This window comes from Hypanus sabinus, chromosome 10 (assembly GCF_030144855.1).
Source record: "Hypanus sabinus isolate sHypSab1 chromosome 10, sHypSab1.hap1, whole genome shotgun sequence".
Classification (NCBI taxonomy): domain Eukaryota; kingdom Metazoa; phylum Chordata; class Chondrichthyes; order Myliobatiformes; family Dasyatidae; genus Hypanus; species Hypanus sabinus.
This window is the reverse complement of record NC_082715.1, coordinates 124,257,673-124,272,635: the sequence shown is the minus strand read 5'-3', so window position 1 is coordinate 124,272,635 and position 14,963 is coordinate 124,257,673. Positions and strand designations below refer to the sequence as shown.

At 41.5% G+C, this 14,963-nt stretch overlaps 1 protein-coding gene across 1 annotated transcript in view; it reads left to right on the top strand.

Moving 5' to 3' along the window:
- polr1b (RNA polymerase I subunit B) overlaps positions 1 to 14,963 on the top strand; it is a 35,508-nt gene that overhangs the window by 4,045 nt on the left and 16,500 nt on the right. Inside the window, exons 3-7 of the mRNA XM_059982849.1 lie at positions 269 to 415; positions 2,704 to 2,836; positions 5,840 to 5,976; positions 6,619 to 6,842; positions 12,925 to 13,096. Of these exons, the coding sequence (XP_059838832.1) occupies positions 269 to 415; positions 2,704 to 2,836; positions 5,840 to 5,976; positions 6,619 to 6,842; positions 12,925 to 13,096 (813 nt within the window). The remainder of the gene's footprint in view (positions 1 to 268; positions 416 to 2,703; positions 2,837 to 5,839; positions 5,977 to 6,618; positions 6,843 to 12,924; positions 13,097 to 14,963) is intronic.

Genomic DNA, 14,963 nt, shown 5'->3' with positions numbered 1-14,963 from the left:
CTTTTGTCTAAGCTCATGCTGTAATTGTAATATCTGATCCTTCAGTGTTATCTGTGATTGTTCTGGTATTAACTAAATTCTTAGTTGACCTTTACACAAGATTTATGTTGTGCATTATCTTTCAACTAGAAACTCCAATAGATGTCATGCTCATGACATGCTCCTTACTTAATAGTGTCATGATAGTGTCAATACTGATGCGAAAGTAATTGCTTATATGTCAAGGAGCTTGTTAAAAGCAACTAACGTTTTCCCTTCCATCTTGCAGGCAGATATTAGCTGGTCAGTGAATGGTATACCCAAAGGGATAATTAAACAGAACCTGGGTCTGATCCCGATTATGGTAAAATCAAATCTGTGTAACCTATACGGCCTATCTCCTCAAGATCTCATTAAACATCATGAAGAAGCAGAGGTACTGAATTAATACTTTGAACTAGTTTTCTTTCTGGGATGGCTGGGGAAAGCATCAGCATTGGAAGAAAGGAAAGGAACAAACCATGCAGCATATTAGCACACAGCTAAGGCAACTACCGAGGGAATGAAATGGGCTATTCTTTTTTTTTATGATGAATGGAATACTTATTGGGAGGAATCTTACTATAGGTGTATGGGCTCTGGTGTCAGCACACTTCAGGAATACTATATGCAGTTTTAGTTTTATTATTTAAGGAAGAATATAAATGATTTCGAAGATCAAAATACATATGTCACCATATACAACCATGACTTTTTTTTTGCGGGCATACTCAATAAATCCATAGTAGAATAATAACCATGATAGGACCAATGAAAGACTGCACCAACTTGGGCGTTCAACCAGTGTGCAAATACAAAAAGAAAGAAATATTACTAGTCAATAAATAAGCCATAAATATCGAGAGTGTGAGATGAAGTGTTCTTGAAAGCAAGTCTATAGGTTGTGGGAAGTTAAGCGAAGTTATCCCCTTTGGTTCAGGGGCCTGATAACTATTCCTGAATCAGATGGTGTGTGTCCTGAAGCTCCTGTACCTTCTTTCTGATGGCAGGAGAGAGAGAAGAGAGTGTGCCCTGGGTGGTGGGGGTTCCTAATGATGGATGCTGCTTTCCTGCCCCATCGCTCCGCTGAGCTGTGCTCAGTGGTGGGGAAGGCTTTACCCGAGAGGACTGAGCTGTATCCATTACTTTCAGTAAGATTTTCCATTCAAGGGCGTTGATGTTTCCCTGTCAGGCTGTAATGCAACCTGCCACTAGATTTCACTAGATTCATAGATTCACTAGATAGGTGCACTAGTTGATAGATTTTGAGGAAGGATTATGCCTGTACTCCCTTAAAGAGGAAAAAGAAGCTATTCTTATCGAAACTTAACATGCCGAGGAAGTTTGGTCATGGTAGATATTTTTTTTCTCCTAGTGGGCTTGTCTAGAATTAGGAGACATAGACTTGGAGTAAGAGGTTGCTCATAATACTGAGATGAAGGGTTTTGAGTGTATAAAGTTCTCTATGCACAGAGATGTGAATGTTAAATTGTTGTTTATTCAAGGCAGAGATAGGTTTTTTAACTAAATGGGAATTCAGAACATAGTCTTCAGAAATAGAATTGAGGCCAAACATCAGATCAGTTGTGATATTGGATAGTAGAACAGTCTTGGAAGCTCATGAGCTCTACTTATTTTAGTGTTTTTAATCATTCATCACTAATGACAGTGTTGGCACATGGCCTAGTGGATAAGGCATCGGTCTAGTGATCTGAAGGTCACTGGTTCGAGCCTCAGCTGAGGCAGCGTGTTGTGTCCTTGAGCAAGACACTTAACAACACATTGCTCTGTGACGACACTGGTGCCAAGCTGCATGGGTCCTAGTGCCCTTCCCTTGGACAACATCGGTGGTGTGGAGAGGGGAAGGCCTGCAGCTTGGGCAACTACCGGTCTCCCATACAACCCTGCCCAGGCCTGCGCCCTGGAAAAAACCTTCCAAGGCGCAAATCCATGGTCTCATGAGACTAACGGATGCCTATCTCTAATGACAACTTGTGTTATGTTCACAGTACTAATTACTGTATTAATGACATTGTAAAAAGTTTGGGAAATTGGTTAATTTGTAAACAATGGCAAAGAATGTCCCAATTCCTTTATGGTGTCACCCAGGTTACTAATGACCATATTTCTAACTCACTGCTGAATTTATCATTCTATCCATGAGGAACATAAATACTGCTGAAGAAATTTGTTTCACTTGGTCAGTGTGTGAGATGTATGTAGGGAAAGCACACTCTTGGTTCGTGTCACCTACTCTCTCCTTGGTATTACGGGGGCTGCAAAGGAAAGAGCCATCAGGGCCGTCACAGAGGCTGCTGAGTGAGCCTCCTGGTGGATCTGGATCAAGAGGTATGACCCGTGGACCAGTACTGCTGGGACATTAGCCAGGGCCTGATCAACCCTGCCTGAGTCGCCTGGGTGAAGGTATCTGATGACAGAGGACCCAAAACACCGGATGACCCCCAGGCTACGTTACTGATGATGTGTCTCAGTCATCCTAGGATGCATCTGAGCATCATCGTACCTCTTGAACATCCAGTATCAGAGAGAAGATACCAGACCTTGATTAGTGTTCAGTCTTCTACTTTCAACTGTAAAATTTAAAGATATATTTATTGAGATCAGGTGACAAAAGGGAGATAAGGACAAAACAACAGAAACTGATTTTTATTCTCTGCTCTTTAGGAAATGGGAGGATACTTCATAATAAATGGTATAGAGAAGGTAATCCGGATGCTGATCATGCCACGTCGAAATTTCCCCATTGCTATGGTGAGACCCAAGTGGAAGAACAGAGGGCCTGGCTACACCCAGTATGGTAATATAGCTCTAATGTCCTCCGTATGTAATTTGAAAGAGGGAGTGAAGACCCTTTCTTGATGTGGTTTGTTTTCTTTGTAATCAACTGTAACCGCCACGGTATGGTCGAATGGGATAGCAGTCTCCGCTGCTGAAGATGCTGAGAAATGATTTTAATTGTTGGTTAGTGTGCTTATACAATAGAACTAATGTGTGAGTGATGTTTTCCCAGCTTGTGTTCTCTTGGGATGCAAGGGTTGATGGCAAGCACAGTTGTTGCCCATCTTTAGTGGAGCAGGTGGTGGTGGGCCACTAACTTACACTTCTGCAGTTCTTCTGGTGAAAGTCTTCCAATAGTTTTGTTGAGTGACAGGTTCCAGAATCTTTACCCTAAAAAATAGCTATGTATTATACTTCCAAATTAAGATGGTTCTCAACATGGAGATAAACTTGTAGGTAGTCATATTTCTAAGCTACTGACCATTACCTTCAAATAATCATTAAATAAAAGGATGAGGTTCATATACTTGTCAGAGCTAGGAGGACAGAAAGTGTAAATGTTTTAAGAGCAACAGGAGGAAATCTGCAGATGCTGGAAATTCAAACACACACAAAGTGCTGGTGGAACGTAGCAGGCCAGGCAGCATCTATAAGGAGAAGCACTGTCGACAGTGCTTCTTCCTATAGATGCTGCCTGGCCTGCTGTGTTCCACCAGCATTTTGTGTGTGTTGTGTAAATGTTTTAGTTGCCTTGAAGGTTTCATTATGATTAAAAGTGGATACTGATTAGTCTGGGATTGTTTTGCCTGATGCAGAGGAGGCTGAGTGCTGATAGAGGTGTATCAAAATTTCTGGGGAGTAGTGTACATAGTAAAAAATCTTTTTCTTGTGGTAGGCGTGTCTAAGACAAGGAAGAGTACTTTGAAGATGAGAGGTAGTAGATTTAGATGGGATATATTCTGACACGTGATTGAGAAGCATTTAAGAAATGTCTAGGCAAGTACTTGAATTAGCAAGGCATAGAAGAGTTAATGAAGGCAAATGGGATTAATGTAAATGGATAGTGGTTTGAAGTTCTTGTTTTGTGCTGAACAACTCTATGGCTCTATTGCGACGTGAATGCAGTATTTTGTGCTTGTTGTTTTATTTAGTAGTTTATTGTCTCTGCCAGGAATCCACCTGCAGACTTTAAAGTCAACTTGCATTGCTTTCACTTTCTGAACTTGCTGCATCAGTGTTGATTGTAATGCAACTATATATAGATAGTTACTACCCAGTGCAACTGCACAAATTAAAAAATTCTTGGTTTTCAGTGTGAACCTCCCTGTACTTAAAGTACAAACAAAAGAAAAGCTGCAGATGCGGGAAATCCAAGCCACACGCACGAAGTGTTGGAGGAACTCAGCAGGCCAGACAGCATCTGTGGAAAAAAGTACAGTCGACATTTCAGGCCAAAACCCTTCGGCAGCCTCGGCCCGAAACATCAACTGTACTTTTACCATAGATGCTTCTTGACCTGCTGAGTTCCTCCAGCATTTTGTGTGTGTTGCTTGTACCTAAGTAATTTTGTTAAATAATGAAAGAACATTTACTGAATCTGTTCTTCCAGTGATTGACTAAAATATAACAGTAAGATGTCATTCTCTTCTCTGTTAGCTCAATGAAATGCCAATATTAACCTAATAAATTAATTCCCAGCTGTGGAGGGAATTGATAGTTCCATCATTTCTTGTCTATTCCTGGTTCTCTTGATTTTTTTTTTGAAAGCTTTTCCTGGCCGTTATTTCAGCCTTGACCAGACTGTTTGCAGCCGCATCTCAGATCTTCAATCCCATTTTGTGCTCTGACTACAGACCCTCTCTGACAAAGATCAAATTGTTTGCCTTGATCTTTACCTCAGCTCATCAGCCGTTCAATGACTTGCCTTTGCCTCTAATGTATTTCAGTATTCCCATGTGGTGTTGGCTGATCTGATAACCACCACCTTTTGTAACTTAAGCTTGTTCACAATTCTTCTGTCACTCCTAATTTGCTTAAAGAACCTGATTTCTGGACCTGTAATACCAAAACACTAAATTCTCACTTTCATGTTAAAGACCTAACCTCCTTGAACTCAATTTTCAGCATCTTGCTTTTACTTTCTTTAATATGCTTGGTTATTAGCCTTGCTTCAAGATCCATGTTATTAAGATTTTAACAACCCTATTTGCAATACAGGCTCAATGTCTGTGAAGTGCTTTTAAATGATTTTCTATTTGAAAATCTTATAATAAAGCCAGTATTCTGGTGATGAATGTCATGAGTAGGGCTTGATTATAAAATGAATTAATTTGAACAGCCTGCTCATGCACTCTGCAGTTTGCACACGAATACCGGTGACCCTCACATAACAGCAGTACCGGTAACAAAAATTCGTCTTCAAAGAATTCACAAATCATTGACAAAAAAAAAATCTTTGAGACATAGAATAAAAAAATTTGCCGTTACAAAAATAATGTGGTAAAAGATGTTAATAAAAGCAAACTTGAAGTTAGCGAACAATTTTCATAGAGATCATTAAACTTGTCATAATACATTGTGCTCTGCTTTAGGTTGAAGTTAGTGAACAATTTTCATAGCGGTCATTAAACTTGTCATAATACATTGTGCTCTGCTTTAGATTTCCTTGGAAGTTACTATATGCAACATTTTTGCATGGTCTAAAATATAATTGTGTCCACTTCCTCAAATAAGATGTAGATAAAAGCCCAATAAGCTTGAATGATGGTAGAACAAATATTAACTCTCCACAAAGCATTCTTTATTAATTAATTTGACAGTTTGTAGTAAAGAGAGGGGTGAAGTTAAGTTGCCCTGGTTGCATTTCATGCTTGTAACAAAAGAATTTAAGGGGAGAAAATAGTTTATGGTAGAGAAGTAGCAATTAATGACAATAATTTGCTAACATTTTCTAAGAACTACTTCTATAAAATATAAGTGCAATAATTTGTAAGAACTACTTTTGTTGGTTTTCTTCTGCCAGGTATCAATATGCACTGTGTGAAGGATGAGCATACAGCCATTAATATGAATTTGCATTATCTGGACAATGGCATGGTGATGCTCAACTTCATTTACCAGAAGGAACTATTCTTTATACCCCTCTGCTTTGCACTTAAGGTGAGATGGAATATTGTACCGGTTTTGGGTTCGGATGAAAAATGGGCTGACAATTTTATAGGGATGACCATGGTATGATTTATATAATGTAAGAATATCAACAAGGCCTTCTGATTCTTCAACTGAATGTGTTGGCACTGTATCAAATCAGCATGATATTGTAGACAACATATAAATGTGACATTATCTCTCATTCTTCTGAACTCCAGAGAATGTCATTCTAGTCTGCTTAATCTTCTATCGTGAGACCAGCTCCTATGATCACTCTGGTGAACTTTCTTTCATGGGTGTTTTTTGTTGAGGTAGGGTGAGATGAACTATATACTAGATCTTTACCATGATCAATCTACGGGCAGTAAATTAAAGGAAATTTAATCCTCAGACAAACCTTATTTGTGGCATTTATGGTAATATATTGTAAAATATATTTGAAGCTGTAGATCCCTTTAGCCAGTCATTTGTAATAATAGAAGGATCTTTATCTTTTCTTAGACCAGTTCTATCTTTGCTTTCTTTTCCAGTTCTTCATTTGGATCGATAACTTGACTCTCTGTGCACTTGTCAGTCAAGTGTGACCATTTGCATTTGTTTCTTTTATTTCATTCTGAGTTTAATGTAGATCTTCCTGTTTTCTTTTTGCAGGGGTTAGTTGATTTCACAGATTTCCAGATTTATCAGGAGCTGATTAAAGGAAAAGAAAATAACTCTTTCTTCAAGAGTTGCGTGGCACAGATGTTGAGAGTTGTGATGTCAGAGGGGTGCACCACGAAGAAGCGGGTCTTGAATTACCTGGGGCAGAGATTCCGTGTGAAGCTTTTCCTCCCAGAGTGGTATACAAACGAGCAAGCTGCAGAATTCCTGTTAGAGTAAGTGGAATTATTTAAAATACAAGATCGCTCAATGTCATTTCCTGTATACAAGTATGAAGAGAACAAGATTGTTACTCTGGATCCAATGCAGCACAAAACACCCCCACAAAAAATAAAAGAAACAATAAATATAAATACATAAGATAGCTTATATACATTGTTTGTCCATAAAGTGATGCTAGGCTGCACACAAGGTGACTGACAGAAAATAATAAAATGGAGGTAGAGTTAGTGGGTGGTGGTGTTGGTCAGTCTTACTGCTTGGGGAAAGCAACTGTTTTTGAGTTCTGGAGGTCCTGGCGTGGATGCTATGTAGCATCCTCCCTGATTGGAGTGGAGCACAGTCTATGAGTAGGGTGTGTAGGATCTTTCCGGTGCCTTTTTGGGCACCTTTCTGTATATACGTACTTTGTCTTGTTGACATTAGGAAAGAGGTTAATTGCTTGGCACCAGGCCCTGAGCCCTTCCATCTCCCGTCTGTAGGCTGCCTCATCGTTGGTGATGAGCTCCACCACTATTTAGGTCATCAGTGGACTTGATGATGTGATTGATCAGGTGTTTAGCCGTGCCGTCGTGTAACATGTACAGCACACAGCCCTGCATGGCACCAGTGTTGGAGATGATGGGAAGGGAGGAGGGGTTGGGCATCCTGACTATCTGAGGTCTATTTATTAGGAAGTCCAACACCCAGTTACACAGGGTTGTATTTAGACTGAGGAGTAGGAGTTTGTTCCCCCAACTCTGTGGGACAACAGTGATGAATACCGAATTGAAATCCAGAAACTGCATTCCAGCTTAAGTGTCTTTGTTTCCTAGGTTTGTCAGGGCCATGTCAATGACAGATGCTATGAGTGGTTCTGTCAGTAAGCATTTTGGTGAGTGTCCAACGTGGCAGGAATGGAGTTTATGATATGTGCCATTATCAGCCATTCAAAGCCCAGAGACATCAGTGTCTCTGAGCGGTTGTCATTTAGTTCTGAAGGTGTAGATTTCTTAAGTTGACCTTAAATTGAGAGCAGATACTTAATCAGCTGGTGGTTGTCCTTCTCCTTCCTGAAATATGATCTCCCTTCAGTCACAGTGCATAGAGCTCTCAACCTCATTTCCCCTCTTTCCCACATTTGCTCTTGCTCCTTTTTTGCCAGGACACAGATAGAGTCTCATTAGTGTTCACCTTTCGTCACCAGTTTCCCCATTGAACACGTTATCCTTGGCAATCTCTGCTAGCTCTCACCACTAGTCCCCTTTCTGTATTTTGCATGGACCACTCAATTCATTACTCCCTAGTCCATCCTATCATCCCCACCTATCACTTACTGACCTATGGCATCTTCCCGTACAATTCTTCATTCACTTCTTCCCTTACCACGATTCAAGGGCTCATCCAGGTGAAGCAATGTTTCATTTGCTCTTTTATTATTGTGCCTCATATGAGATAAACAACTTGGGATGTTTGCACCAGAGAAGACTTTATGCTTCACAGTCTACACTGTTTCTGACCTCTCTCTGTAGCCTTTTCCATTGCCATGGTGAAGCCCAGTGTAAACTGGAACAACATCTTCATTCTAGACATTTTGCCTTCATCTGGAATGAACATTGAACTTTCCAGCTTCATGTAAGCTGCTCTCGCAATGTTTCCCATTCTCTTGCTCTATTTCTGTAAGATGCCTTGCTGACGGTCAGTGCTCGTGCTCCATTTCACCTGATCTAACTTCACAAATCTCCATGTTTTGTTTCAGTCTTACGCCTCTCTTCCTCCCAGCTCTTTTTTGGCATAAACTTGCCACTCTTGCTCCAGTTCTGAAGAATTGTCACTGAGCCGAGCCATTGGCTAGTTTCTCTTCCCATACATGCTGTTTGATTGGTTGAGTTCTTCCAAGATTTTTGACTTTGTCACAGATTCCATCATTTTTAATTTTATAATTTCTAATCTTTTTTTTAGTTTGGGTTAGTTGAAGGAGGAAGTCCCTTAAGCTTACTAATGGTGCTTTGATTGACAGTTTAGTATTGCATGTAACTTCAGATAATCTACTGAAGATGTTTGCACCAGTGGAAATGAGATGTTATTGTCGTATTTAAGACCACATCAGTTATTTGCAAAATGGTTTGCCCAAAAGCCACCTATTCCATTATAGAAAAGAAATCCATGAATGAAGAATATGGGCTGTCTTAGGTTTAGAAGACTGTGTATGCATGCAGGTGGGATGGAGGAATGGGGGCTGGTTTTACTGTTGTTTTGTTGCTTGTTGTCATCGGTGTTGTTCTGCCAGTCACTGTAGGCATGCTATTTTGGTGCTGGATGTGTGGCGAGAGTGACAGGCTGCTCCCTGCACACCCTTGAATGAGCTGGTTGGTAATGCAAACAAGACATTTCACTGTGTGCTTCGATGTACATGTGACATTGAATCTTGGATGGCTTGATAAATTGATACAAAAAAAACAAAATTGTAAGTTCTTCCTGATCTGAGAGATGCAATCATTAATTTAAAGCTCAATGTAAAAAGGCAGTATTTATTCTTGTTGTTGGAACATCTGGATCCATAATGTTTGAGCCTTTAAGCAACGCTATGTGACTCTCTTTCTGACGCTCCAAGGCCTCTCCACTATCCTCAAAGCAGGTCAGTGTTATGAGTGATTACTTCCATCTGCTTGAAGGAATGCTGTGACAGGGCAAAGTACCACATCAACTGGTCTATCCCAGTGTTTCCAACCTTTTTTTTTTAGCCCAATGCCCCTTCCAAGCACAGTATATTTTTTGGCACCCCGTAGTGTGAAATATGTCTACCAAATGCTAACATGAGAAAAATTATTCTGCTTTAAATTTTTATTTGTCTTTAAACCTAGCTTACGCAGTACCTGTGCGCTGTTCAGCAGCTTCTGATATCAGTATGATCCTTGAGCTTGATTGTTTTTAGCAAGAGTTGAAAAATCTGGTTCAAGTTGTGACAGCAAAAGCCTAAAGTCCCCAAGTGTAACAATGCCCATGTGGTTTCTGTGTTTTTTTTGTGATTATGGTTCACTGCACCAAAGCATCTTTCAACAAGGTAGGAGGATAGAAATGCAATGAAGAGCAGTTTGGCTCTTCTCCAAAGACCAGGAAACTTAGTATGACAGTGTAATCACCCATATACTACAAATGCCGTCACTTTTGAAAAGTATTTTTGCTTCTTCTTCATTCTGAATTTTGATAATTTTTTACTTGCAAGCTCTCTTGCTTTTCTTTCACCTTGTAAAGAAATGGGTTAATTACCCTGTCAGGAATTTCCAGATTGTTCAAATCCATGAATCAATTCTGAAAATCCTTCTTCAGTGACTGCAGGTGTAAGCAGTACTCTTGCAAATCACCGTCTGTGAAAGAGAGTGACATATTTTCCATGCAGGGAAACTGGGAGAACATTCCTCTCCCAATGTTTTGCTTCTGTATTTCCAATAAAAGTGGACACTGCACTTTTTGCTTGGATTGAATTGAAATTCTCACCCTGCAGTTTCACAATTAGAATGTCCATTTTGGTTAGGTATGCCACATCTCGTAGAAGTTCACTCTTGTTTCCCAAGCTCTTATCAGCTTTGAGCAAAAATTCAACCACGGTGTCAAAAAGATCAAAGAGACATTTTAAGCAGCAGCTTTTTGATGGCCAATGTATTTCAGTGTGAAGAAGCAAGCATTCAAACTCTTCATCATTACCTTGGCATAACTGGCATGTATAATCTATAAAATGCTTTGTAGTTATTTGCCTAAGGTGAGGCTGTGGCGACCCATTTCCTAGCGTATCCGAACCGACTCACAATTAGATAGCCTACGGGGGTTTGCGAGCACAGAGCTTTGGAGCCTCCGCGCCATGGGGGGCCGGTTGACAGAGGCTTAAAAGTGAGGCTGAAGTTTTCGAATAAAGTTTTTTCCTTCGACTGCAGTTGCCGACTCCGTGTCGTAATTTTAGCGCTGCGTGTAGCACACCGCTACAATTGGTGACGTGGACCCGTTGTTCCGGAGCACCATAAACGGCCCCTCGTATGGCCGCTGCAGCGGTGGCCGATGCCCGCCCCTTCGTACAAACACAAACTTACAGTTCTGTAGGTCTTTGGGTACGCAGGTCGGGTTCCGCCCATGCTGTGAAGTGGGTATGGGGGCCAGGTTACCGAGCTTCTCGCGAAGTCTGCCCAGGACTGCTGCAGGTTCTTCCTCTTGCCCCCTTGGGGCTGGTAGGAACTCCCCGGGGACGACCAGGGGCGCGCCGTATACCAACTCGGCCGACGAGGCGTGCAGGTCGTCCTTGGGCGCTGTGCGGATGCCGAGTAGGACCCAGGGAAGCTCGTCCGCCCAGTTGGCTCCTTGCAGGCGGGCCATGAGGGCCGACTTCAGGTGACGGTGGAAACGCTCCACTAGCCCGTTCGACTGTGGACATTGGGGGGTGTATCGCCGGTTCTGGGGGGGGGGGGGTTATGTGGCGACCCATTTCCTAGCGTATCCGAACCGACTCACAATTAGATAGCCTACGGGGGTTTGCGAGCACAGAGCTTTGGAGCCTCCGCGCCATGGGGGGCCGGTTGACAGAGGCTTAAAAGTGAGGCTGAAGTTTTCGAATAAAGTTTTTTCCTTCGACTGCAGTTACCGACTCCGTGTCGTAATTTTAGCGCTGCGTGTAGCACACCGCTACAAGGCTATTCCAACAGGGTCTCAAGTATGTGACCTTGAGCATGAAAAGGACAAAGGTAGCAGATTCGGTGAAACAGCACCACCTACAGGTTCTGCTTCAATCGCACAACCTTTGAAATATATTGCCATTCCTTTACTGTCGCTGTGTCTAAGTCCTTAGTTTCATCACCTGGCATTAATGATGGTGTGTGTACCTTCAAATGGACTCCAGCAGATCAAGGAGGTGACTCGTCACTATCTTCTCAAGAGAAATTAGGAATAGGCAATATAATGCTTGCTCTGCCTGTCTAGATCTTGAACATGAATTTAAAAAAAAGAAATACTGTTGTTGTTTTGCAAAATGCGAGACCTTCTCAAGCTATGATACCCATGTCATGATTCAAATGAGCTTTCATTGATCAATCACTTGTCTGCTCAGTAATATACATAGATATGCTCTCCAGCAGTACTTCAACCTTGGCAACCTGCAGATCTTCAAATTCCTTTAAATCTGCCCTCTTGCATATTGTTTATATTTAATTGTTCAATGATCGGTTGATGCTGCCTGGATATTGGGCTCTGCCTAGGCATTTTTCTTACGTTGTAAGATTCAAGATTGTTTAATGTCATTTCCAGTAGACACTTGTCAAATAGAATGAAGTAATTATTATTCCAGATCAGAAGCAGCTCAAAAAACACAATAAGAAAGAACACAATGATAGAAAGCAATAAATATAAAGATATAAGATAGCCTATATAATAGGTTGTTCTGTACTGTGTTTAAAAAAAAAGTCTGAGGCACATGTTAGGGTGCCCAGGACTTTTGCACAGTACTGAGGTAATTTTATGTACCACATTGTACTACTGCCACACAAAAAAAATTCCTGATGTATGTGAGTGATGTTGAACCTGATTCTGGTATAGGTCTCTATTGTGGACTGAGAGTAGGAAGGGGGCAAGAAGAGGGGAATCATGCTCAGGAAAAGGGGAAGGGTGAAGGGAGTGACTGGAAAGCACCGGAGAGACATTCTGTAATGATCAATAAACCAATTGTTTGGAATCAAGTGACCTTGCCTAGTGTCTCAGGGCCGGGTGTGACTGCACCCACACCACCCCCCCACCTGGCACTCCTCTGCCACCTGTTCCACACCCCTCATGTGGCACTTTGCGCTCGCTATTCCCAATATCCTGTGCTTCCACCAGATTTACAACTTGCTCTCTGCTCCACATTGACAAATATAATACTTTGTAAAAGTCTTGGGCACCAAAAGCTGTATGTGTACAGATACAGGTGCAAGAGTGTCTGTGTATCAGGTGACTGACAGGAAATGATAAAGCAGTGGTGGTGGGGTGTTGTGAAATAGAACTGTAAAATAAATGTAATGTAACTTTGCTACAGTGAATGCATACTGTATAGAAGATTATGCTCTGCCTGTTTACCCACAGTCACTGCCTGTGTATACACTTGAAGTCCAATGTGGAGAAGTTTTATCTGCTCTGCTTGATGACTCGGAAGTTGTTCGCATTCGCCAAGGGTGAATGTCAGGAAGAGAATCCAGACAGTTTGATAAATCATGAAGTATTGACTCCTGGCCAGCTCTATCTGATGTTTTTGAAGGTTAGTGACTAGGAATGGCTTGGAGTATGTATATTATTTGGATATTTTATTTGCATTCTCTACTTAGAGTCATCACTAATGTAGCTAACAATATTTTTCCTGATTTTAATTTTTGAGTTTGTGAAATGTTTAATTCTGAGTGGAAAGATACGAAGCATGACAATTGAGTTAATTGATGGATTTCGTTCATGATCTAGCTGTAAATGTTTGTATATTTTTTTTGCAGGCGGTTTGATGTCTATCTTTTTTTAGAAGCTTTTTCTATGACACACGGCTCCGGGTTTGAACACCCAATGGGGTTTTTTTCACTTTCTTTTCCTTTAGTAGGGTTTTTTCTTTTTTTTTCTTTTTGTCACTAAAAAGTTTTCAATCTTTTAATATGAATGTCTTTTTTTCTTTGAGACATTGTAAGTGATGTTTACTTTGATGTACTCTTGATAATTTCCGATTGATAATAAAAAGATTTGAAAAGAAAGCATGACAATTGAAGACATGCTGTCGATTTCCTCACTGACTGCCTCATTTTCACCATGGATGTCCAATCCCTATACACTATCAAGAAGGTCTTGAAAATCTCTGCTTCTTTCTTAATAAAAGAACCTACCAGTTCAATTCCACCACCACCCTCCTCTGTCTGGTTGCACTGGTCCTCACCCTCAACAGTTTTTCCTTCAACTCCTCACACTTTCTCCAGACTCGAGGAATAGCCATGGGCACCTGCATTGGCCCCTGTTATGTCTGCCTCTTCATTAGCTTTGTCCTTATTCAAAACCTTCCCTGTAATGCTCCCAAACTTTTCCTGGGCTACATTGATGACTGCATGGACGTTTCATGCACCTGTTAATTTCTTCAACTTTGCCTCCAACTTCCACCCTGCTGCTAAGTTCACTTGATGCATTTCTGACACCTCTCTCCCCTTTCTTGACTTCTCTGTTTCCGTCTCTGGAGACAAACTGTCTACTGACATCTTTTATAAACCTACCGATTCCAGTGGTTACCTTGACTAAACCTCTTCCCTCCCTGTCTCCTGTAAAAATGTTATTCTCTTTTCCTAGTTCCTTCATTTCTGAATTATTTGTTCCCAGGGTGAGGCTTTCTTTTCCAGTACACTAGAGATGCCCTCCTCCTTCAAAGAACGGGGTTTCCCTTCACCGTTGATGCTGCCCTCACCCGCCTCTCCTCCATTTCCCGAATATCTGCGCTGCGAATATCTGCCATCTTCCCGCTGCCTTAACAGTGAAAGAGTTCCTCTTGTCCTACCTGCCTGCGAGCCTCTGCATCCAACACATCACTCTCCACAACTTCTGCCATCTGCAAAGGGATGCTACTTCAAACATTTACCTCCTCCCACCTCCAATTTCTGCAGGGATTCTTCCTCTGGTGATTCCCTTGTCCGCTTGTGCTTTCCCAGTAATCTCCCTCCTGGCACTTATATCTGATACCGGCCTAAGTGCTACGTCCTCCTGTTCAGCTCCATTCAGACCCCAAACAGTTTTTCCAGGTGAGGCAACACCGCCTGCAGATCTGCTGGGTTCATCTATTGTGTCCAGTTCTCCCAATGTCTCCTGTACATTGGTGAGACCTGTTGTAACTTGGGGGACTGCTTAATCTAGCACCTCCAGTCCATCTACCAAAAGTGGAACTTGCCGGTAGCCAAACATTTAAATTCCAATTCCTATCAGATACCTTCCTCTTCAGTCCTTTACCTTTCCTACACACCTGGGTTCACCTATCACCTTCCAACTATTCTCCTTCCCACCCCCCCCCCCCCACCTCTTTATTCTGGTGCCTTCACCTTTTCTTTCCAGTCCTGAAGTAGTGTCTCAGCCCGGAACATCAATGGTTTATTCATGTAAATAGATGCTGT